This window comes from Chaetodon auriga, chromosome 19 (genome assembly GCF_051107435.1).
Source record: "Chaetodon auriga isolate fChaAug3 chromosome 19, fChaAug3.hap1, whole genome shotgun sequence".
In the NCBI taxonomy this organism is placed as follows: Eukaryota; Metazoa; Chordata; class Actinopteri; order Chaetodontiformes; family Chaetodontidae; genus Chaetodon; species Chaetodon auriga.
This window is the reverse complement of record NC_135092.1, coordinates 11,159,810-11,185,569: the sequence shown is the minus strand read 5'-3', so window position 1 is coordinate 11,185,569 and position 25,760 is coordinate 11,159,810. Positions and strand designations below refer to the sequence as shown.

The window sequence follows — 25,760 nt, the reverse complement described above, 5'->3', positions numbered from 1 at the left end:
GCATATATTTTCAAATTTCTAATCAACAAATCTTTGACCTACTTTTGCAGCTGGCTTCATACAGTCAAAGTCTCCGCAGCTTTTAGCCAGACTTAGAGCTTATACCGAAAAAAATGCACACATTTTCAAGTTGTTCACCGCAGCGAACAATAATGCATTTTTAATGGGCTCATATCGGTTTTCTGTGTGGTGCTGTTGTCATTAGCTGACCCAAGCTTTGTTATTATACTGCAAAGAATTCTGCCTCCCTTAGGAGACTATTTAGAAGCAGAGGGCAATCACTCACAGCAGCACAGTCTGGCTGTGCAGCTACTGTGCTCTGAAAAACATGAGAAACTTCCTCTTTCTGTGTGTACGTTTCAGAGGAAGGCATCAGTAAGTGGTTCCCTCTCCCTGAGCGGCAGGGGAAAGTAGACCCTCTCGAGTGCCTCTCGGCTTCCCCACCTCCCCCATGAGCCAATAACGCAGTCAGACAGAGACACGCACACACACATTCATGCTCACACACACACAGACACACAGTGTGGTTTCTCCTCTAGAGGGGAACATAAACAGGGCTGTCTGTCTGCGAGCGGAGAGCTAGTTCTCATGACATCACCACCCAGCAGGAATGCTCTGCTCTGCCCCGTCAAAACCCCTCCACCGGCCAGCAACTTGCACACACACACACACACACACACACAAATGCACACATACACAAAAACACATGTTGAATGATTTATGCACGTCCACATTTTCACAGGGAAATGCACCGCATACACAGCGCGAACCCAAATGGCAGTTTGAGCCGTTTTCTCTCCTTCTGCATCTTCTTCCTTGCCAATTGTTTTTCATTTCTCGCGGCTCGCAGACATCTTCTTCCTCTGCATCTCCTCACTTATCTTTATCGCACTGTTAGGCTCATTCTCCGCTCACAATTTCTCATCGTCTCATATCTGTGTTGCCTGTGCTGCCTGCAGTGTCAGACCACACACAGACCACAGAAACAGAGCACGCATGAGAGACAAATGAGAAAGCGCTGAAGTACAACCACCTGCATATAGAGAATGAAGCTATATCAGCTATGAGAAAGAGTGTGTGTGTGTGTGTGTGTGTGTGTGTGTGTGTGTGTGGGTGTGGGTGTGGGGGACATGGGAAATTACGCACTACTTCATTGTATTGGTGTTTGGAGGAAAAGCCCTATTGAAGCTCTCCCTCCTTCCTTCTCACCTCTCTTCCTCCCTCCCCAACTCTCTCCTCCCTTTTCTATCCCTCCATCGTTTCCTGCCTCATCTTTCTCTTCTGAGCCATCTTCCCTCCATCTACCCTTGCTATTTTCTCCTTCTTATTCCACCTTCTTCCTTCCACCTCCTTTATCCATCTCAACCTGTAACTGTAATGTTTTCTGGCAATTTCTCTCCCTTCTCTTTTTCCTCCTCTCTGTTTCTCTCAGGCTTTTGGGGAAAGCAGGGGCAGGAAGCAGCTTGGCTCTCAGACAATGGAACACATCAAAAAGCAGCACCAGCCTCACCAACTTCACACACACACACACACACACACACACACACACACACACACACACACACACACACAAACAGAGCAAGACAAACAGGACATTCCAGCTGCCGGCTGCACCGGATTCCTCGCCTTGGCTAATCTGAAACGGAGGAGAGTGAGACTGGGAGTGGAGCGGAGCAGGGAGGCAGGGTGAGAACAGTGGGTGAGGGAGAGAGCAGGGAGATGGAGAGGGGGAGAGAGAGAGAGAGAGAGAGAGAGAGAGAGAGAGACGGCCAAGCAGAGGGTGAGAAGGAGAAACAGATAGAGAGCGAGGGGGAGAGAGAAATGTTGGGGAGCAAAAAAGGGGGAATTTGGAAAGCAGGGCTTTAGAGAAGGTGAAGCAGGACTGAAAAAGGATTTGAGAATAATAAAACAATAATGTGCTTCTGTAGAGTTCATGTTTGCATGCAACTGTGCCCCCCCCCAACTTGTCTAATAAGTTGGCATATGTTTATTGTGGTATGCATAAAAATCATGATATGATGATGATCATGTGACTACCCGCCACACGACTGCAGGTGGAAAGTAGCTGACAAATAAATTGGATTATATAAAGGATGTATACATTTGTGTCATCATTTATTTAAACACTAATGTGTTTTAAAGTGAAATCAACAAGCAAGGACTTATTTTAACAACTTCATCTTCTTGCATCAGTATGTTTAATGAAACAAATTTCTTGTTGGGAGATCCTTTTCGTTGACATGTACTCAACTGAAGACAGTACAAAGACAATGTATCTAATGTTCAACTTCATCACCTTTGATTTTTGTAAATATCTGCTTATTCTGAACTTGATGCAGGAACACGTTTCAAACAAGTTGGGACAGGAGCGACTTAAGACTGGGAAAGTTGTGGAAAGTTCAAAAAACACCTGTTTGGGACATTTCACAGGTAAACAGGGTGATGGTAACAGGTGATAGTGTCATGATTGGGTATGAAAGGGGCATCCTGGAAAGGCTCAGTCGTTCACATGTGAGGATGGAGCGAAAATGGGGGTGGAGGCTGATGAAGAGAGAAAGTGGGAAACGAGAAAACGACTAAGGTAGGAAGGTAGATTTTAAAAAAACTTTTTCCAGTTTATTTTAATGGTGACTTTTTTTAAATCACTTTTTGGAGGCTTGCCATCCACACTGAAAGGCCTTCTTCAACCTTGTCTTTCAGGCAACTGGCGAACAAACGAGCAACCAAAAAGGCTGTCTGAATGCACCAACCGTTTTGGCAAACTGTCAGTTTACAGGACAGAGTTTAGCTCCTCAGACTCACTGATCACTTTTCTTCCTACAGGTTGCACAACACAGACACTCATCAACCTTTATTTCTGTCTCTGGTTCCAGAGAACTAACAATCATAAGATGATTCTGCATAAGTCATGATTCAACTGTCAAATAATAATAAGACTGTCATAGATGCGATCCATTTTGGCTAATCAACTGAATTTCTGCTTTACTCTTAAGTGGGGTTCAGAAAACACAAACAGAAAAACATATGAATGACAACACCTGTACTGTACAACTGGATTTACTCACAAAGTAAGCCATCACAAGGAAAGCAGCAGAAAGCTTCAATGATTCCTAGATCTGTAATTAAATGTCCTGAAAAACATCAGCTTAAACACACATTCATCCACCCCTCTGAGGGTTCAAAGAAACCTGAGAGGATGTCTGAGCAGCTATAAATTCACACACAAGAAAAGCAGACACAAACATGCAGATACATATCATGCGTGCACCTGCACACACAGGTGTCACTGCGTGGCTATGCTATCCTGGGGCCAACTACACTGTGGGAAAAAAGACAGGCATGATTTCTTAAAGAGCAGATGCTTGGTGAGTGATGGCTCATCTTCGTCCTTATCTATCCGCGTTCATGTGTGTGCATGTGTATCTACTATTGTGTCTGCTCAGGCAGCCATGAGAATCAACTTCAAAATGAGTCAGGGACGCTAGAGACACGTCTCACAGGTTACAACCAACGGATTTTCTGTGGGATTTTCACACCACTTCCAAGAATAATTCAACATTTAACCGCCGATTTCAGCAGAATCATGCCATGATTATTGTTACATGTGATTTTGCATACATCTGACATGTTGTGACAGTGATTTCAACCACCTACCCACAGACCTAATGATCGGATTCATTCCTCTTATTAATTTAACACATCTGTGCCGTGCATATAATAATATGACTAACATTGACCACTGCATAAGACCACTGGTTCCCTTTTCATTGACTTCTCCGTGAGTCCCAGTGCGTTCCAGTGAAGCACACGGGAACAGATTCACATTTTCTGAGAAACAATTACTCAATGAGTCAACATCTCATTCCAGTAAAGAAGTCCCCTCCACAGAAAACATTACCTCTTCAGTAGGAAAGTGAAAGCTTAATATTTGTGGTCATGTCTTGCTTGCTTGCTCGTTCATTCATAAATTCATGCGTTGGAGTGACACAACAATCACAATGGCCTTTCCTGATTTGGCTCTGCTGCAGACAGACAGAAAGACACACACACACACACACACACACACACAGCAACAGCACGTCGCCCTCGAGACGAGAAGGGGACGGACATACAGGATGCCCATCAGTCACTCATAACTGCACCCGCTATCTACATGTGTGCACAAGTGACCTGTGGCACGCATGAGCAGCACTTTCTCCCAATGTGTGTGTGTGTGTATTCACTTTTAGCACAAACTGTATGTATGTGTGTGTGTGTATGTGTAACAGGAGACGCGAAGCTCTCGCCACACTCAGTGGGAAATATTTGGGATGGTTTCCCTTGGAATGTCTTGGCGTGCCTATGGAATGCCGGCCCCCCCTCTCCCCTCCTCGCCACCCTCTCCTACTCTGTCGTTCCCCTCTCGTCTCTGGAGAGGGGAGGGAGAGTGGGAAAAACGGCGGGACGCGCAAATCTGACCCCTTGTTTTGTCACCGCGAAGAACGGAACATGCACGGAGGGCGACACGAAAGTGCAGGAGAAGGAGCAGAGCTCAAACACAAAATGTGTGAAAAAGCGAGAATGCGCGTTTGCCTGTCAGAGCTCGTGTGCGACCAAAGTGTGACACTGTGCCTATTTGTGGTTATCGACAAACACATGCGTGCATGTGTGAGTAAAGGTGTGAAGAATATACATGTGTATGAACGTGTCTTCTGTTTTCCTCTGGAATTAAACCCAAGCACACATCCTGATACTGACTAGCCCTCTCTCACTCACACATGCACAGATATACACACAGAGCCAGTGAAGGGTAACTTTAAACGTGTCTCAACCTCTCACATTCCTCATGTTTCTCAGCCCGCGGCTCTCTTTGTAGATCAAAGGACAGACAACAAGTCTTTCTATCGCCTGGCTCTCCTCCACCCCTCCTCTTCCTTCAGTGCCACCTTTCTCAGACACTCTCTCTTCCTCCTGCTCTTCCTCACTCAACAAACACTTGCACACACAGTGATTATATCTCACACGGTCTCTGTAATGCTGCTTAAACTACTCCACGTTTTTTTTTGTCTACCTCGGACTCACTTGCTCCTTCTCATGTGCTTTTGCTGCTCTCTCTCTCTTTTTACCTCCCTGCCACCACCTCTGTTCTCACTTCTCTCCCTCCCTCCCCTTTTCCTCTCTCTCACCCCCCATCTCTCCCACCCCTCCCTCTCACGGTGTGGCGGTTCCTGTTGCTCTTGTTTTCACTTCCCCAGTAGTCTGGTGCGTGGGAACCAGTGTTTCTACTGCGATGGTGTCTACGACTGAGTCTGAGCGTGTGTGCATCTGTGACTGAGTCTGTGTACTGAGGTGACTGTGTGTGTGTGCATGATGGTGTCAATATGTGTCGGTCAGTTTTGGGTTTTGAGCGTGTATGCATTTCACTGTATATATGTAAGTGCGTGTTGGTTGGTTTCATGTCTATCTCTCAAGATATCTCTGCTGTCTCGACATGTCTATAAAAGGCCAGTATGGGACATCACATGGAACTGCACAACCCCAGCGGAAGTGCTCGTGTATGTGTGTGTTTGCATGGAAAGTATATACGCAGCAGGCATTAGTGGTAGGGATAGGAATTAGCTGAATAAGGAAACTGTAATGGACCGATCGCAAACTCCACCCTCCTACCCAACCCCTGACAGGAATCCATACAGATGAAATTCAAGGACTACAGATTAAGTTCAATATTGTGACATGTGCCAACTTCTGCACAAACTAAAATTAATCCTTCTTAATACATTTTCCAGGCATTTTCTGGTTGAAAAGATATATCAACTGGGTAAAATAAGTATTTCGTTCACCTTATATGCATGAAAGAATACAACTCTCAGTTTTCTGAAGTCGGGTCTTCTCAGTGCCACACTAAAGAGATAAAGACTAGATAAACCACACTAACACCATGAATGATTTTTTAACCACTTCTTCATTATACATCAGTACAAGTAAATACACAGAGAAGGACACAAAATACATGAGGCCCTCTACATCTCCCTCTCTGTCTTGAGGTCTCGATGTTGGACACACATTCCTATGCCTCTAAAATCTCTGTTGGGCCTATTGATACACAGAGACAAACATTAACCCTTTCCCTGCACAACCCTCACACACAAGTACACAAGCCTGTGGTTAATCTCCTCTTCTCTGTCTTTCTTTTCTGCTTCTCTTTCCTCGCGACATTCATCAGTGGTGTATGTGCATGAGGGAGAAACACAGAGACAAAGGGAGAGAAACTAACCCGTCCATTGATAATCAGAGAGCTTTACAATCAGATAACAAAGGGGTTAACTTTGCCTGGGTGGGCCATGGAGAATCCCCCAGGGTGAAACTCTCTCTCTCTCACACACACACACACACACACACACACACACACACACACACACACAACTAAAAAATAAAAATATTGTGTCTATTGTGTGACTAATATTGGAATGTTTCAGTCAACAGTAATCACCCAAACTTTAACATGAACTGCGTCATAGTTTGTAGGCATTGTTGGTCATGACATTTATTTTTTAGATAACAATCTTCACACATTCAACTCGAGAGTTCATTGGAAAGGCAAAGGCTGGGCTTTTTCAGTCAGCTGTCATTTCTAGTTATTCTTTTTTAAAGAGATCTTAAATTAGGCTGAGGGAGCCTGGTCGAGGCTGTAAAAGATTACCCACATGCTGAGACAAAAGTTTTCTCAGGTTTGCTCTCTGAGCTGATGGGAAAGATCTGAGGAAGAGCTGTTACTGGTGGTATGTCACACTAAAGTCACATTTGGCCTTACTTTAGCCATAATATATCAAAGTGACTGCCGTTAGCAGTGATCAATAAATAGGAAAGGTAGGTGGATGACCATTTGGCCACTGGTCATTTAGGCAGAGTTTTTTGGTGAGTGTGTTTGAGTCGTCATTAAATCATCAAGACAGGAGGTAGCATCAAGGTGGTCCAGGTTTTTTACATTTTCGCTCTTGAGACAAATGCCCCCAGTGGTGTATCTCAACACATTTAGGGCCCCCTACCAGGAGCAGGCTAGAACACCCAAGTTTAGATACTGTCCTGGAAAGATATCCCTGTCACAGACACACAAACAAACAAACGTCGTGGCACGGACAGGTTCCCTTCAACAGCCACCCACAGAGACATCTACAGGCCAGGGACCGTAAATCTGACAATGAACGGTAGCAACAAACTGGCTAAGGAACATCTTTCTGCCTCCACAAATATGATCAGCTCCTTCCCCAGGAGAGAAGTGGCATTCAAAGCTTGTGAAGCCCCCACCTTCAGCCCCACTGACAACACTCCAAACATTACATTTTCTCCGAAAAGGAAAATAAACAGGTTTTTTGAGAATCCCGTCTTCTCCATTCCCATTTATCATGTATTTATTTCTTCCCCTTTCACTCAGCATTACACAAAACAACACAGCCACCACAAGCTTTGTTCTCATAATTCAGGAACTTATACAGTTCTGCAATGTTTTAAAAGCCCAGAAATATTGCCTGGGTATTCATATTGCTCGTGCTTCTCACTGATAGAGGAACTCGAGTTTTTTCCTCTTTCACATTGGAAGTCGTCGTGTAGGAACGCATCAGCTAAGAGCAGAAATGTAGTTCGTGGCACACAAAAGTTCGAATCATTGTTACTTTTGATTGCATGTATGTCATTTGCCTTCAATCAGTACTTACCTCTCTTTACAGTCGGTGAAATTATGACTCTCTGTGCTCGCTGCACTCACTATTTCCTCATTTGTGTGCATTGATAACCACTGACATTATTTTACTGAGTAAAACCACACAGAACTAAACAAATGCTGATGTTCATACACAGTTCATTTTAAAAAGACATTCAGAGCCGGCGTGAATTGCCTTACCTGGCAGCGGCTGAATATATCGCTGGTAGAGAGCTGGACATTGAAGTGTCTGAGGACTCGAACAGCCTGGTCTCTGGCCTTCTCCGAACAGTCGAGGGACAGACAGCGACCCTCACCTACCTGGGACCGCAGCTATATGGGGTGACAGAGACAGCACATGTATATAAGCAAAGTAGGAGCACATACACACAAAATGTAGTGTGAAGAGCTTGAAGATTTTATATTTCAGTTCATATTAATTAGTACTTACACTTTGGAACGGCTGTCCACAGGTGAGTATGACACGGCCTTCAGCTTGTGCTAACTGCCATACAACAAATACACATTAGAGCAAAAGAAAACATAAAAGCAGCAACGCTATTATTAAAATATGTACTAGTTTGGCTATTGGTCCCTCTTGAATGTGTTTACTGTCTGTGTACACAAAGGTATGTGTGTGTCTTGGGCTTGGGCTGCTAACTAACCTTTGCCGCTACTCTGTGGTCATCAGTGTTCTCCAACATGAGCACGTCAACTCCTAAGCAGCGCAGGTACCTCCCGAGTCCCTGCAGCATGTTGTCACACACAACCCGCAACTGCTGGGGGGGCAGAGGGGGGGTGTCTTCTGAGGGCTTCTCGCCACACAGGAGGTCTTTCTCTGTGTCAGAGTGAGGGGGACTGACCCTTTGAGCCCCCTGACATTCCTAAAAAGACAGAGACAATAATGTGATACTTAACTGATCCCCGCAGGGGGATTTTCTTTTCACTTGCATGACAGTGCAGGGAGGTCAAAGCACAGGGTGAGCTATACAACTGCACCCCTGGAGCTGATAGGACCTGCTGAAGTGTCTTGGTCAAACACGTATTGTTCTTCCCTGCAGGTCGGATGCTCAAACCCAAGTTCTACAGTTTGATGTTTTCTTGAGAGCTCGCTGGTTATTACAGAACTAAGGTTGGTTGAATGTATTAGCATAATAGTTATTAAAATAGAAAATGGGCTGGCTCTAATTCATGATGGCAGCGTGTGAAGTTAAACACGCATCCGAAATAACCCTGTCAATGTTCTGCCGACTGAATGTGTAAAGACACGCAGAAAAGGAGTCAATTTTTTTTTCTTTTTTGTTTTTTCCTTGGGTTCCCTATCTATTTATAACAAAGGAAGATTAGAAAAATAATAAGAATTTAACTATAAAATATATATATCTATTATATAACATTAATAATAATGAATATGAGTGAAATAACAGTTTGTTAGTCGAACAGGATGACCATATTTCACTTACTCACAGTCAAACACAAACTTGTCAAAATCAGGGTCAAGAACAGGTCAGGCACTGAAAGGATTCTGGTTTCTATAATCTCTTATCTCATTAATGCCTGATTGATTTGCCTGAGCTACGTCTTACCCTCCTTGGAAACTTCAGACTTTCATTCATCTATCTTCACATTCTAGACCTTAAATCATCTGGTATTCACTTCATAAAAATAACCAAAAGGTATCAATAACCTCCAATTAATGGAGAAGTAATAAACTGACTCCTGACCTCTCTGTCACGGGCCTGTTTCTTCTGCTTGGCCAGTTTATTTTTGTCTTTCTGCTTCTTTCCTCCACCCTTCTCTGATTGGCTTGATGAGATGCTGCACAGGTCAGCCGGTAGCCCAAATTCTGCTGGGTTGCTGGAGAGGACAGAGTACACATCCAGCAAACAATAGGCATCAGCCACTAGAGAAAGGTACACAAATGAGAGGAAGAGAGGAAGAATTAATTGGTTTACAATTCGTCAAGGGATAACAAAATCATCTTTGATATTCTGGTGTGAACAGAATAGCGGCCATCTGTCTCCCTGTCATTGTCTGCCTGTGCATGCTTCAAACATTACCTGCATATCTAATTTGGCTGATGCGCAGTGGCCGTTTCTCCCAGTTGGACATCTGGTCTGTTTTGTCCAGGGGCTTTCCCAGGACCTGTTGTACCAGCAGACTGAGGCCTTTCTCTGCAGTGTCCTCTCCTACCACAACCTTGTTAGGTCCATTTTGAGTCCTCTTAACCTTACCACGCTGGATCTGTAAAAGCCATTAGAGGCATTAAAGTTTAATTAAACGGTATGGCCTGGTGTTGAATATTTCTCTCTAAAAACACATTTCCATGCTTGCAAATATAGCATCTTTATCAGCCTTAAAAGATCTAGAATTTGTGACAATGCTCCGGGCAATACACTTCAAAATTCTAAACAGTCCCTCCCATCTAATGTCCTGCTACCATTTTTAACCGGATAGAGATTATCAAAAATATTCCTTAGATTCCTCACATCCTGCAACATGCAGCCTACTCCAGCAGATGGTGAAGCAACCTCATCAGTTACTGTTTCCATTTCCACATCCCTACCCACCTCAGAGATTATGAGTTCAGCTACATTTATGTCAGACACACTACAGGACCACAGCTGCAGCATGTACCTGAGTGACGACCATGAAACCAAACACAGACAAGAGCAGCACTGACTATAGTGATGCTCAAATAGTGTGTTGTCTGTTGCCGCTATGACTGCAGGATTCAATTTAGAAGTAATTCATACGACGTTATGTCAGTGACAGGATATGGTACCTTCTGGTGTACATTTAGAAGATCAAGCATCCCCTCCATCTTTAATGGATCCTCTAACAACTGGTGCCAGGTGGCCAAAAGACACTTGAGATCCCCTGACATACCGTAACCTGAGTGGGAAGAAAGGAGAAATGTTAGAGACAGACGTACAAATGGAAACGGCCCACGTGAATTCGATTTCCTCTTTGTTTTGCTTACCCAGTTTAAGAACATTTGTTGCGGAGAAAAAGCTCCTGATAAAACTAACAGTATCTGGGTGTTGACAGAATCTCTTATCACAGAGGTCTAATAGGAAAACCTGGTCAGAAACTGCAAGCTGTATCAGGGCAACTTGCTGAGTTGAGATACAGCCAAACGTGGGCTGCCACTCCATGTCAACTCCCACTACACCACCTTCCTAAGAAAGGATAAAGACAGGGCTGATAACACAGCAAACAAAACCAATTCAGCACGACTTGTGTGCCAATTATATACAGATATATATTAATGAGGCATTTACTCCTCTGTACCTTCAGCACAATGTTTCGACATCTCTGCAGAGCCTCCGGTGTGTCCACAAAATGCACCTTGTCTTTGGTGAGTGGCACCTGGTAGAACTTCTGACAGTGAGACTGAGACGGCTTCCACTCCTCAGTTTGTGCTGCATCGCTCAGGCGGATCTGTCTGAGCAGAGGCAACAAATGTGTTCATTTGCGTCAGTGTGCGCATTAAAGGAGACAAGAGCGGGGATGTGGTGAACAAAACTAAGGCTCCAGGGTGTACTTCAGGGATAAAAACTCAGAGGCTGCAACCATTCCTCTTTATATAAATAAGTACAGCCGGTGCATACCACAAGTTGCATAATGGGACATGTTTGTGCATGTTTTGTCACTCACTGTGCATCAGGCGGTAGACTCTGCTGTGTTTCCCATACGCCATAGGGAAGTCGATATCTGGGGATTCTGTATCTCAGTGACCACTGAGAGGCTTTCCGGAGACCACAGTACTTCACCAGCATCTCCACCAACTGGATATGCAGCTCAAGGTCATCTGCCACAACGTACTATGCATGCATAATGCACACACACACACGCATAAGACGTATCCTGCATTATCTCACTGATGGTAATATTTATATAGTACAGTATACTGCTCACATACACAACGAAGATCAACATCTACCTCCACAAGGTCACTCCAGTTCTCCTCAGTCATGCTTTTCTACAAGAAAACAGGGTGGAGGGTGAAATACAGAAAATACACAGTCAGCAATATTTATGAACTCTGTAACTGGTTGCATCTTCCGACCTGTGTGGTTAGTAAAATGAAAATAAACTGAATTCATTCTTCTTCTTTTTTCACTCTTCCCAGCATTTCTGTCATTATGGGTAAATGTTATCATTAGTGTCCGTTACCCACAGTCCTTGCTCCACATGTTCATCCCCCACCATTAATAGCAAACTCTTGTGAAAGAGCATGTAATATGTATCTACTGACAAAGTCAGGGGGGTTGATAATTCTACAATTGTTTTTCGTTTTTTGGGAAACCCACAGACCTGGGCCTAAAAGTCATTGTTTGGAGAACCGCAAATGTCTCCAACTGCTCATATTTTCAGAAACTGAGTTTGTCCTTCAACCAAGATTCCACAGAGATCTGTTACTGGCTTTTATTGGCAAAAAAGGTGGAATTACGACAATTCTGACCGTGATTTAAGATGGCATATCTGTAACTAAAATGGAAATATGAGATCTGAGCAGAAAAACATAACATTTCTAAGATACAATTAAGTCCTGAAAACACATGGGACGTTCATACTTCTGCTCCCCTTATTTTTTTGTTTGAGGAAACTGCATTAACCTAATAAAAACAAATAACGCTAGTGTCGTTTTAGTGTTAAAAACACAAAACAAAACATTACACATACAGATAATTTAATTTAAAAAACTGATTTAGATTTCAGCATAATCCCATGGGCTACAAATATTTCATAGCAGTGTACTGCAAAGCTCTTCTTAGCCCTCATAACTGCTCATCGTAATGTCTGAGCTCAAGGTGATGTCATCAAACGTCTTGCTGTCTAGTCAAAAAATTACAAATATTCAATTTATTGTCATGCAAGAACAGGAAAAACACCAAATTCTCACAGTTGAGAACCTGGAACCATCAAATGTTTGGTATCTCTTATGTTAAAAGTGACTGAAACGATAAATCAATTATGAAAATAGTTGCTGATTGATTCATTGTAGCTAAAGCAAATGCAAGTAACTGATGAGTAGCCTGCTTGAACAGCTGGTACATATTGTGATGTTTAAATAAAACAGAAAACCTGCTGCATCATTTACCTCCACAAACCTCTTGAACATGAGGAAACGCAAAGAGTCCAATCTCCTCTTCTGCAGAGCATTGGGACACAGTCCTGTGTTAAAAAGATGACATCACAATCACTTCTGCCAGCGACCTTAATCACACTTATGCAGCTACTTAAAAAACACACACAGGAACGATTCCAAACGCTAAAACAAGCAGGTAGAAGGTGGCGATAAAGTCTACATCAATGATACGTCAAATACTAGAGAACGGCATTCTGAGCATGCACAAAACCAGACGTGCTGTTTTAAATGCACACACAGATACACAGAAACTGGACTTCTGCAATTTAGAAGCGGTTTTAAAAAACTTTGTGACCTAATATGTCGTCTGTGTGTGAACGAGAAGCCCAAACACACAAATGTTTTGCAAAATATCCACACACATGTGGACAAGGCCTGAGGTGTACACCCACTCGTGAAGCACTGCAAGTGCCCAGTCACACACCTCGGTCAATGTTGAATTTCTCTACGAGTTGGAAGACTTGTTTGGTGAGCACTTTAGGCTGGATCTGGCCCATGCACTCTTTGGACAGCGAGAGGTAAGGGAACCGCCTGCGGGAACACATGCAGACACAACAGCTCATTCATACACACAGAGGCGCACTGATGCCTGCACTCATATGTTCCAATTGTGCACACGTGCCCCATACCTGCTTATCTCATCCACATGGAAGTTGGGGTGGCACCACGAGTCCAGCAGTGTGACCAGCTGTTGTTCTAGGTGACTGTGGCCTGTGACAAAGGACTCTGCCAACACCAGCTTGTTCTGCAAGATTAGCGGGACACACATCTGCAGGAGAAGATTGGAGGTGACAATTCTGGAAGTTGGTTCGGGATTTAAGAGAGGTCATTTTGTTCAGATGTAACATGTCTTAAGTATGCTGATGCAGTACATTCACCGCTTATGACTGAACATGCAAAAGGGGTACACAGACATTGCTGAAAATGTTTTGTCACACCTCCTCCATATTCAGGTCTTTCTGTAACTTCAGCTTTATGCTGAGCTCTGCTGCCTGTGAGAAAGACAAAGTTTAAATCAAAACAGAAAATCTTCTGTTTCACCATTAGTTTGACTTTTGCTAAACGCCAAAAGAGGCACTCACCTCTTTGTAGCAGTTCTGAGACTGCAACCTCACAATGTGCAGTCGCAGCACGGCCGGATCCAGAGAACTGAGCTGGTAGATGTTTATGAAACTGTCTACAAAGCTGGGCTGGGTATCTGAGAGTAAGTTCAAAGCCCGCTGTTGGAGCGCCACTGCATGCTGCTCTGACAGTGAGCTCAGGGTGACCTGGTGGACACAAATGACAAGGAACCAAAGAAAACACGATTGAAAAAATGTGTCATAGAAAAAAAAAAGAAGAGCCTGGAACCTGGAGCAATAATAGTTGGAACTATTAGAACTAATCTCACTGTGGTGGTAACATGTGTGCGGCCATGCAGGTGGATCATCGGGGGGTCACTGATAAAATGTACAAAACACAGGGATAGTTTAGGTGATCCATGCACTCCAGTATTCTCTTTTTAGATCATGAAACTTGATTTTAAGTGACTCACTTCACTTCAAAACCATCATGTTTGAAAAACATGAGATACAGTATTATCAGTTTAGAGTTTAGAAAGATAAATCATTTTATATCGTACAATATACACACAAAAATCGATTGTGGTCTTCAAGCTATTAAAAAGATACCTGTAACCCTCACTGTCTGCAGATGGCACAAATGGAAAAAATTATGGGGCACATCATCATATGTAGTGTTATAGGTGAAGCTAGTTTGACTGGAACTGTAGAAGTGTACAAGTGCCCAGAAGGTCTGAAACAGAAGGAACTGGGACTCTGAGCAGTACATTTCTTTCATATAAAAAGGTTTGTTTGATGAATCTTCACTACCTGCGGATGTTCCTTCATCCATGCCTGGAATTTGATGAGGATGTGATGGCGGAGGGTTTGGCTCCGACCTTTCTGTTTGCCTGGACAGCCCTCCAGGATCGTTAGCAAGTCCTCTAGAGGCTCAGACAGCTTTGAAAATCCCTGGAGGGCTGCCAAATGTAGCTGTGGGGGCAGAGAAAGGGGAGGGAGCGGTGTGAGTTAAATGTAAAATTGTGGAGAGGAAGCTAGATGTATGGAACATTACAATCATTCATGACTGCCAGACAGTATTCATTGACAAATATGAACAACCTGTGCTGCCAATCGGTCACATTTAAGGAAATCTCAATTTGTCTGGAAAATACAGCTGTTTTAGAACTAACATCCTCAAAAATCTCAGTCATTCCCAAGCAAGGATGAAGCGAGGTTTACGACTTTGTGAAACACACGACTGTACAAAGGATAGAAACACAGTTCACTTGCAAATGATTGCATTCTGTACTTAATAAAAGGTTTACACAGCCTCCCAACTTTTTTAGAATCGGGGTTGTAGCAAATGTGTCAAAGTTACTGGTAAAATGAGGCAACTGATAAGAGAATTTTTAGAAAAGCAGAAACAAAGTTGCCGGTGTAGAAAACCATTGTGACACATTTTAGGTCTCAGCAGAAGAATGCAAACTCTGGCATTAGAAACTTCCTACATAAGAAAATAATATCTGTGTGAGAAAATGCTTCGCACCATGTCTTAATTTGCAAAACAGATGTCATCCACTCAATATCCTCCTCACACAGATCTCAAGTTCATTCAGTGCAACGCAAATTCCTTCCTTCCTACTGACAGACACTCTGGTTTCCTCATTAACACACACACACACACACACACGCACACACACAAAGTGGTGAGCTTCATTTAAACATGCTGGTATCCGAGCTCTCTCTCTCTCTCTCTCTCTCTCTCTCTCTCTCGTGTTCCTTCCTGTGCAAGTGCGCCTTGCAGACACACAAAGACTCCATCGCTCTACCTTTGTAAACACGCACACACTCAATATTGCATGTGTGGAGCTGACACACGCTGTGAAAGTGACTCTCACCGTCTCCATATCTTTGCAGTTCCAATGCTCAAAGAGTTTGTCTCTCAGCACGGCAGGGTCAAGACCTGGGGGGATCAAACACACACATACACATGCAGAGATGAGGTGGGGTTTCACTCTGACCTCTGACCTCTATCAACCTGTCAAGGAATCAAACTTAAAGCCCTTCTCCATTTTTTTACCATATGGCTCGTATGGTTTTTTGGGCTTTAAAGAGTTCTCATTTGGGGAAAATGGAACTTTTGCAAAATGCAAATCCTCTCAATCTAATTCTCAGAGCTGGAATTCATAAAAAATATGAAGCCACTGATGTCAAGACATTTTCTTCCAGTTCGCAGAAACGCCTGCTTGGACCGACGTTGTTTATCAATTCTTCCTGGGTTTACCTTGCTGTGCAAATAAAACTTTTCCGAAAACCACAATGCTGATTTGCCCCTGCTCTTAAGTACAAGTCATGATGATAAAAGGTCAAATGTGTTGCCAAACTGACTTGAAATACCATGTTTTGTGTCCAACCTAAATCTTAGCTTAGAGGTAATGTGATATACTGGAAATATTGTTCGTTAAAACAGGCATAGCTGAGCAGCCATAACGTCAAATATTATTTCTTTAACAGGCATAGCAGAGCAGCCATAACATCGGATTAACAGCTGAGGCTGGTTGGATAGTAGAGGAACCCGGCATTAGCTCTGCATTCCAGCTGAATCTGCAGCCAAAATACTCCAGAGACGACTCTTGGGGCACATTTTTTGGAAGGCCATGGTGGGTAAAGGGGCCTAGAAAGAAGAGGAGATGTAAGAATGCATGTGTGCTTCACAATTTGTGTCTATCTGCCTGTCTGTGTGTTCCACTGAGCCTGCCCAAAAGCTCCAGCTTCTTCCTCTGACGCTCATGCTGTGTGGGCTCCACCATACCTGCCCCCCTACCTCCCTCCCTCCTTCCCAGGGCTAGTTTTCCTGTTCCCCTCTCCTTCCCTGCAGCAGCCTCACTCGGTTTTGTCTCGGATTTCCCCAGGAAAGGGCTATGTGGTGGTCGTGGTGTAAAAAAATACAACCTTCCTGACGCATAGCCTGGGAAAGCAGACCAAAAGGCCTCTCCCTCTCTCCGTGCTGGCCTCTTCCTTTACTGGATCTCCCTGGCCTGATACTTTTCTTCTCTTTCATGTTGCCTCTTAAACATGAACATTACCTGCTAGAGCCTATGACTGTGAAATGCCAGTTGTGCCATTGCCAGCGATTTTGCATGCTCTGGCCCATTTAGTACATTAGTGACAATCACTTTCCAAAGTTTAAATATTTTCAGATTTTTGTGCATTTCCAACCTTTCAGACAATCACTGGTTTTAATTTCCACTTCATGTATCTCACCGTGAAACAACAGCTTTGACAGAAACATTACAGCATTCTATGGAAAATAGCAAAGCAGGCTGGATATGTAGTAAATGAGCGAAGGCGTGTAAGAACACTGCATTGCTCCACTGAAAGGTCCTTGAATTTCAAGCATCTGAATAGCTGCAGAGTTTCTTTTGCTGTTCTCCGCGGTTCTCTGCTGTTATATACCCGACTCCAGCCCATTCATCCCACCAACGAACATGCGTACATGCACTGAGACACACACACAAACACAAACAGCACTACCCACTTCACTTCAGTCTCACTGTTTGTGTGAAGAGAGGAGAGGACCGAGAAGGAGAGGAGAGGAGAGGAATGTGGAGCATGTCGTGTCTTTACAGCCTTGGCTTGTGGGTGAATGACAGAGCTGGAGGCTCCCCATTCACTACAACATAATAACCTCCATCACCACATACAAATACACATAGACACACATACAGTACATGCACTCATTCACCTTTGAGAGCGTGATTTTTATTTATTTTTTTTTTTACACAAGATAATTTGCAATACGAGAAAACGCTGCATTTTACACTAAGTGGATTCTAAAGTAATCAGACACGATCTTAGCCTCCCACTCTTCCAGAACAATAAAAGTCACACTGAAATTTCAGTGAAATTAGACAGAGATTAAATCCACAGGCAGGTCTGACTGCCTGTTGCCAGGCAGCTGCCAAAATAAAGGAAACACAAAGATCAAGTGTCTAAATGGGGCATTTGGTGTCACTACAGCCACCAGAGCAGCTTCAGTGTGACTTGGCAGAGGTTGTGCAAGTGGCTCAACTCCACTGGAAGGATGCCACAACATTCTTCTACAAGTACTTTTCCCTTTTGTACTTTGTTGTAGGTGCTGGAAAAACCTTTCAACAGGTGCCACTACAGAGTCTTGAAAACGAGGAGAGTACAAGCACTTGCATAATTTGATGCCTTTTAAAGCAGTGTTTGCATGTTAATTACTCTCCAGAACTGACCCACTACAACTTGGTTTTTATCCAAATGTGGTCTGACACAGTACCTAAAGGCTCAACGGTGAGAAAAAGAAGAGTGATGCTGATACCACTGTACACCCCATGAGCTCTTCTTCTGCAAACTAATATTGCTAAGAAACACACGTCAACAAAGCTACAAATCAGAGATGAGTCAAAGTTAGTCACCATGCTGTGGGAACACATTTATCTACACTACTGTAGGGAATATCTTAAAAATATCTTGTAGCTGAACAAGTGTTATTTTGATTTTAAAATTTCAAGAGACCTGACATCATTCACATAAGTAGATGTTTAACATGCTAAGTTAGCAAATAAACAATACAGTCAAAACGGGTGGTTTAACATGTCAGGTAGCAGCTCAGCACAACAATCTACTCACCTAAACTCTATCACATCTATCAGTCTGATATGCCTAAAGTGCTGCTTTACTGATTGTGATGTAAACTCCTGTGATAATCAGAGTAAACTCATGTTTTTGTAAACATGTTTTTCTCCAGATGTAAAATATCATCACATCCCAGTTAACCCTCATGTGTGTTGTTTCTATATTAAATATTAAAAGTAAACTCTGTGTTGTAAAACTGTGATACACACCCGCTGCCTCCAAAGTAGTATGGCTCATTTCTGTCCACAGGATGGTGTGCCGCGGTCACTCTGTTGAAGGAGACACACAGAACAGCACAGTGTCCGCCACCATTACTCAAGTATATTACTGTCACAACAGAAAAGTAGACACTTTTACATATTAGTTAACTATGAACCACATAAAGTAATATGGTGAAGGAACTGCACTGAGTTTGTAATCTTAGGCAAGCGCCCTTCAATTATTTAGGCCAACAACTTTACAGTATCTTGAATTACGTCACTGTGCCAAAAAAAACAAACAAACCAAAAGAAAGTGAGAAAAATGTCTATGACTATGAACCAGTTTTGCTGATAGTCTCATTCCCACCCACCCACCCACACATACACAAACACACACAAACACACACATACACACACATACACACACACACACACACACACACACACACACACACTTTCTGAGAAACCTGTGGGAACAGCAGCCTGAGAAAGGGCAAGATGCCAGCTGGCTATGAGACTTGATTTCAGGCTGAGGATGTTTTTTTTTTTTTTTTTGAGCCTGAAGTATGGTTGTTTCTCCCTGTCAGATGTCTACAGGCTCTAGAGGCGGGGTGTAGCATTCGGCACTGTCCGGGCAAAAGCACTTTTTCAGGGGATGGCAGAGAAGAGAGCTTCAGCACCTGCTGCCAGGTGTTTTAAAATCTTATATCCCCACCTAGTGGCTGTACACCCTACTTCCTCATTACTTCATTTCAGACATACTGTTAGCAAACATTAGCTTGTCTGGCCCAGACAAATGAAGAACACCCTCTGAGGACACCCGTGCGTGTTAATTTCATACATACTCGAGTGTTTCTTGTGTAAATGGAAACTAAAATCCACAACAGTGGTTGTAGTTTTGCCACAGACGTTGCACTGGTTAACTCGTGACTCACTTTGGGCTAACGTTAGCTCAAAACTCAGTGCTAGGTTGTCATGTGTGAGCTCGATAACCAGTCGACTTTATTTTGAAGTGTGTCGATAGATGAAATACTTTCAATCACAATAATATAACGTTACGTTACCGACAGGAATGGACTCACAGCGTGCTATTTGCTTCCAGTTAAGTATCGTCAGGTAGACTGTTCTACCTAGCTAGTTTCATTTGTGTGGAAAATGTACCAATAGCTGTCAACAAGTACATTTTTATGCCCTGCGTTAAACCTCGTAGGCAGCACTTGCGCTCAGACTGTACACAACTCCAGCTCTTTTCATCAGGATTTACAGATGGCAAAACCTGAACCTTGCCATAGCCCTACCAACAAGCATAAAAACCTACACTCTCAGGTATTTCATTAATAGAGTTTATCGCGTTCGACAAGGTAAAAGTAAGGGAAGGGTTGGCGAAGCTGCCTGTAATACTGTACTTTGGGCAAAATAACTAGTGTTTGGGTCTTGGTTTTCTTCCTGGTTCCATGTTGGTGCAAAGTGCACTACTGTCACTCTGTGGCCAAAGACCGCGGAACAGGCAACATTCGTCCCCCCCAGTGATTATTTGTCGAGTTTTTCAACATAACCGGAACAGAATGACAAATCTGAAAATACAGCTTATGGAATCTAGTTTAAAACAACACAATAAATATTGCTTACTTACAGTACAGCAGATTTAGTCATCTGGGTTCGTTTAGGTGACCGTATTTATATACCCTGCAATATGAACAGTGCTCCCTGCTCTTGGTTCTGGTTCATAGTCGGGCTGCAGAGTTTTGAATATGCTTATTATCGCTTTACGTGATTCTCACGCACCAAGCCAGCTCTGCGTAATATGTGGCGACAGGCTCGCAAATGAGGCAATGAAGCCTTCTCGTTGAAGAGAAACAAGCGCAGGGCTCCTAGCTATGACAACAGCTACATTCGTTTGTGCCGGTCTGGCAAATTGTTGCTGTACGTGAAACCGGTCCGTGGCGCAAAAACGGTTGGGGACCGCTGCAGTCGAAGACGTTTGAGACAATGTCACGTGGTCAGTGTTGTTTACCACGTGCTCTGCGTGTCACCTCTTAAATGACGCAGCCGTGTTTCTCGCTGCTCGGAACAGCGAGTGGATGTTGTTGTTGTTGTTGTGGCACACTTTGTTATTTACAGGCGCAAAAGTCCCCGTCGTGGTGCATCGCATTCCTCTGTCAGCTTTGCTGACTTTTCAGACTGGCACCTAGATCAAACATAACTCTGGCAGACCACCGCTGATCACAGAGTAACACTGTCGCTGAGTCCTATTACGCAGCTAGCATTGGCTAGCAGGTCCCACAGCTGAGCTAGCCAGCTAACTGCTTAGCTGTGATGGAGTGGCTGGGCAACGGAGCATCAGTTCGCCCCGATGAAGAGTCTAGCTGTGACCCAGCTTCAACAGCCAGGGGCGTCAGTGGTATTTATCCTCACCAGCAGGTAATGAGCTCATGCTAGCGGTCGGTTTGTTGGCGGAAGACGTATACCTTACCTGGCACCACAGAGATAACGGGAGTGGTATTAAAGCGTGCTAACTAGCTAACGTTAAACCTGTTTGGGGATCACTGAAGTGAGTTCATGTCAGGTTCGATTGCTTAGCAACGTACGGGCTGCTGTCTGTTTCTCAGTACTCATTATCTTGTCAGTTAGCTTGGAGGAAACAGCTGCCATCGCTCTTAGCCAACAGCTCTCACGGTGTAAAGCATCAGTGCCTTGGCTGCATGCTAACCTTATTCAAAGTCAGAATTACGCAATCAAGGCAGCTATTTTCCACTTGAATGTGTGGTTATAAAGTAAACTGATTACTTGCAGTGTCATCATCCTGTCAGGACACTGCTGAAACCCGGGTCGGGAAGAAGCTATCTGTATGTGGAATAGTGAGATGAGAGGCCACAACAGGACATGAAGCAGCAGCTCACTTTCCCACTCCCCCAGGTCCTTGATATTCTCAGACACTGGCAGCTGTATGAGATGTCTGTTGGTGACTAGAAAAGGGTAGCCATGGATCACATGGAAACAAGCATTTATTTATTTTTAGCCCTCTCGCCCCACCCTGCACCAAATGCAGCATGGTTGTGGTCATGAAAGCTTAAAAGCTACAGGCCTTCATATAGTCAGTGATTGAGGGTGAGCAGGCAGTTTGTAGGTGTCAGCTGGTCAGTCCTCGTGGAGCCAATCCTTTCTCAGCAGGATGTTGTGAATGTGACCTCCCCTTGTGGGCACTTTTGCATGTTCAGTGTAAACTTGAAACTGGCAGATTGTGTTTAATAACTCTGGATTAATGTGTAATATATGTGTCTGTAATAAGTGAGGATTTACTGTTAATTTGGTTTGAGTCACTGACAGTATGTTAATTTTCCCTCAAGTCCTAATCTTTTTTTCTTTCATTGACCTCACACCAGCCGCCATCATCACACCTGTGTGATGGCGCCATGGTGTCACTGTGCCAGAGCCAGCAGCGCTGTGTGAAGGCCTCCATCGTCTCCAGTTGGAGACTGGCTGAGGCCCAGGATCAGCTATGTTCTCTAGGTGTCCACAGCTCGGAGTCCCTGGAGCAGGAACGTGCTCGGACTCTGGCCTGCCCCACAGAACTCACGCACACTGAGGAGGAGTGGCGCCGCAAGGAGAGCATGCTGGGAGGTCAGGAGCCCAGCCGCAGTCCTGTGCTCGGAGCTGTCGGAAGTTGGGATGTTTTTGATAAGGCAAGTGTGCAAAGAGTTTGACTTTTTTCAAGTCTACCTGAGCTATTTTGACACATAAAGGTGACATGGAACATTCAAAGGAGACAAAATCAGGATAGAAACTTTGACCTCAATTACATTATGTACTTATTGTCTGCTGACCATGTAGTACCATCATCAATAGTTAATGTCTTCTCTCTGCTCCAGAGTATTATCAATGTCCAAAGTCAACCTGTAGAAATGGATCAGGACAAGTGCAAGACGTTTCTCCAAAAGTATGAGCAAGAGCTCAGGCATTTTGGTAAGTGAGATCTGAAGTTTCTAAGAATAGTCTCACCCTCAGACTAGAGATAAATTACTAATGATAAAACATGGTGTGAGGTTTGTTTGTTTTTTTAATCGAATGGCATGCTTTAGCTATTCTACTTATGACTAGCTTCACTGGGAGAGATGATATTTATTTAATTGTTCATGTCTCTACTTGAATGATTGAGTGTAGTGCAGGAATTTCATCTCAACACATTACTGTGGGAGAAGAGGGAAAGTCACCTGCTGTAATGGTATTAAGATGGTCGTCACATATAGCATGGGTTAAGTTGCAGTTGGTACTTTATCGTTTATCAGCACGTAAATGCATGTAATTGCATAAAATACATTTTTGGGGAGAATACTAGGCAACAAGCCAGTTTGCAGTCTGTGTCGCACTCCTTACTTTCACCTTTTACCACAACGTTTTACAAAAACTATACAATCATAATGATGAAGTGCCTTAAGTTTCATGTCCTCAACTTTTTCATTCCTTAAAATCACGCATGATCGGCACACATGTAAAAAAGAGGTAACATATTTCTTTGTGTGGAAGCAGAGGTACTGGATACTTTAATATGTTCCCATGAGAAAACAGGCACCGCCACTCAACTAATCTCTTATCCTCTTGTGTGCTGTAAATATTTCTGAAGTAACATTCAAAATGATAGCAAACAACTGCCTTTTCTTTGGCCGTAGTTTCACATTCACACATCACCCATTTGATCCTTTTTACGTCTTCAGAAAATATGAACTGAGAAGCTTTTTTTTATGCATCTGTCAGGTATGCTGCGGCGATGGGACGACAGTCAGCGATTCCTAGCAGACATGCCTCAGCTCATCTGTGAGGAAACGGCCAACTACTTAATTCTGTGGTGCATGAGACTACAGCAAGAAGGGGTAATGCACTGAAAAGATGAGAGTGGTGTTATTTTATCTTTTCACAAAACCAACAAGGATATTTATCCTGCTTACTAGTATCGTCTGTGCAGTCCCATTCTGATAAAGCTTATGTGGTAAGAGCCATCTAGTTGCAATAGGTGGTGTATTCCTTTATTATGATGAACACGGTCAGTGTAGTTCATTCCTCTCAGCTGATCACTTCCCTTTAATGGTCATCGTTTGGTGCTTTTTGGGTATTGAAATTTGTGTATGGTATTCGGGTGTCAGATATGTTAAGCGGTTCCTCTTCACAACTTAGAGTATTACACTTCCAAATAAAGAAATGGCCTCACCTGCTTTGTTAGTTCCATATGTGGGTCCTAATTTTCACATGTTAATTTTGAACTAATGCAGTATCACACCATGCGAAGGCGTTGGAAGAATGGAAGAAATCTCTCACAAGTAATTTGAAACATGACTAAAAAATATCAAGGGAAAATGTACTTTAAAGGCTTGTGGTCGGCAAACAAGGTGAAATCGGCCACCTATTAAGACACACAGACCTAATCAGTTGTTTTGTGTGTGTGTTCTGCAGAAAGAAGCGCTCATGGAGCAGGTGGCGCATCAAGCTGTAGTCATGCAGTTCATCCTGGAGATGGCCTCGAACTCCCAGCAGGATCCTCGAGGCTGCTTCAGACAGTTCTTCCACAAAGCCAAAGTAAGACGCACACATCTGATTAACACTGTATGTGAATGTACTGCACATGTCTGTGTACTTATCTGTACAGCATGAGAGTCCATGCCTCATTGAAATTTCCTTCATCCCCGTCGGACGGATGTTGTTTTCTTAAAGCCACGTTGCGCACATTTTTCTGATATCAGCGTCTTTGTTGCGGTGTAGGACGGGCAAGAAGTCTACTTAGAAGTCTTCCATACAGAGCTTGAGGCCTTCAAACACAGAGTGAAAGAATACCCAGTCAAGTGTCGAGGTGATACAGTAAACAGCGCTGAACAACAGAACACTGGCACTAACTGCAGGTTCGACCCCAAAGAAGCCCTGGACTCTTTACCTCCAGTAAGTGTGCCTTCTCTCTTCTCCCAGTGCTGCTGAGACTAGTCTACTGCAGGTACCCCACACAGCTGTAAGATGGCACCATTGAGCTACTGTGTATCAGTCTCATGATGCATAGAACTGTCATCTTAGGGCTGCTGTTTTTCAGTGATATCATTGTCACAAAATATGCAAATAACACAATGCTTGTCGTGTGTCTCCACTGTTTTTCATAAATGGTGACACATCTGGGAGGGATTCATGAGACTTAGGAAAAGCGCTTGTGACTACAGCAATTGGCACAGTTTGATTTTGTCTACAAACCAAGACCAGCTGAACCATCTTGTTGCTGATGTCAACACTGGGACCAGAGTAAAGTATTAGCAAACTGCCTTTTTGTTGTCTTTCATAAGCTGAAGCTCATAAATTTTGTGCTGGTATTCCTAAACGTTTCAGTAGGGAGCACCAGTGCTACCAGTGGAAGTCAGTCTGCAGCCCTGCATTAAAGGTCTTTATCATATAAAACACTGTTCACTTAAGGCAGACGTGGAAGAGATTTTTATTTGAGGATTTCAATATTCAGATGAAGTAGAGTGTGAAAGTTGCCAAACGGCTTCTCGAGTAAACTTCATCTCTGCAGGTTGAAAGCCTTTTGTAAGTGAGAGAGAATGAGGCCTCCTCCCCCCTCTTGGCCCCGCAGTGTGACCAGCTGCCAAACATCTACTGAGAGAGAAGAAAACACATCCTCCTCTTCTCCCCCAGAGGAAAGATGGCTACCCAGGAATGCGATTGAGCCTGTTGAAACTGTAGCTTGTCTCTCCTGGCCCTGCTTTTGGATTTTGCTTCTTTTCTTCTTTTTTTTTAGCATCTGTCCTCACTTCAGTTTGGATGTACCGTCACTCTGAGGAGCATTTGTACATGAAGAAGCTGTTCTTTTTAAAGAACATGTTTGTGAATTCATGGTCAAAATGTTGGTTTCAGCTCAGATCAGTGTATTAAATGTTAAAGGGGCTGAGTGCAGTTACATAACCATTATAATCCTAACTAGGCAACAGTAGCTTAATCCCCCAGAGTCTTGCCCCAGCTCCATTTAAACCTATTTTTGATTTTGATTTGTGGATGTC

General features: G+C 43.5%; 2 protein-coding genes across 6 annotated transcripts in view; one reads left to right on the top strand and one right to left on the bottom strand.

Annotated features, from left to right (window-relative positions):
- Positions 1–20,468, bottom strand: part of exd3 (exonuclease 3'-5' domain containing 3) — a 35,497-nt gene extending 15,029 nt beyond the window's left edge. Inside the window, exons 1-19 of one of the 4 annotated variants that reach the window (XM_076758618.1) lie at positions 20,369–20,468; positions 18,745–18,804; positions 15,772–15,836; positions 14,702–14,863; positions 13,913–14,098; positions 13,769–13,822; positions 13,460–13,599; positions 13,255–13,361; positions 12,783–12,856; positions 11,622–11,660; positions 11,336–11,502; positions 10,970–11,123; positions 10,659–10,857; positions 10,461–10,570; positions 9,736–9,919; positions 9,400–9,578; positions 8,341–8,559; positions 8,127–8,180; positions 7,877–8,008 (exon numbers count right to left, since the gene is read on the bottom strand). In XM_076758618.1, the coding sequence (XP_076614733.1) occupies positions 7,877–8,008; positions 8,127–8,180; positions 8,341–8,559; positions 9,400–9,578; positions 9,736–9,919; positions 10,461–10,570; positions 10,659–10,857; positions 10,970–11,123; positions 11,336–11,502; positions 11,622–11,660; positions 12,783–12,856; positions 13,255–13,361; positions 13,460–13,599; positions 13,769–13,822; positions 13,913–14,098; positions 14,702–14,863; positions 15,772–15,836; positions 18,745–18,772 (2,253 nt within the window). In that variant the 5' untranslated portion in view covers positions 18,773–18,804; positions 20,369–20,468. Of the gene's footprint in view, positions 1–7,876; positions 8,009–8,126; positions 8,181–8,340; positions 8,560–9,399; positions 9,579–9,735; positions 9,920–10,460; positions 10,571–10,658; positions 10,858–10,969; positions 11,124–11,335; positions 11,503–11,621; positions 11,661–12,782; positions 12,857–13,254; positions 13,362–13,459; positions 13,600–13,768; positions 13,823–13,912; positions 14,099–14,220; positions 14,270–14,701; positions 14,864–15,771; positions 15,837–18,744; positions 18,805–19,799; positions 19,911–20,368 lie in introns of those variants that run through there. The other 3 variants (XM_076758616.1, XM_076758617.1, XM_076758619.1) reach the window with 3 other exon arrangements.
- A 291-nt stretch (positions 20,469–20,759) lies between these two features.
- The window catches only part of cdc37l1 (cell division cycle 37-like 1), a 10,876-nt gene continuing 5,875 nt past the window's right edge, over positions 20,760–25,760 (top strand). The window contains exons 1-7 of one of the 2 annotated variants that reach the window (XM_076757899.1): positions 20,914–21,156; positions 22,119–22,418; positions 22,605–22,698; positions 23,488–23,603; positions 24,181–24,303; positions 24,487–24,660; positions 25,277–25,420. In XM_076757899.1, the coding sequence (XP_076614014.1) occupies positions 21,052–21,156; positions 22,119–22,418; positions 22,605–22,698; positions 23,488–23,603; positions 24,181–24,303; positions 24,487–24,660; positions 25,277–25,294 (930 nt within the window). In that variant the 5' untranslated portion in view covers positions 20,914–21,051 and the 3' untranslated portion in view covers positions 25,295–25,420. Of the gene's footprint in view, positions 21,157–22,118; positions 22,419–22,604; positions 22,699–23,487; positions 23,604–24,180; positions 24,304–24,486; positions 24,661–25,276; positions 25,421–25,760 lie in introns of those variants that run through there. The other variant, XM_076757898.1, reaches the window with a different exon arrangement.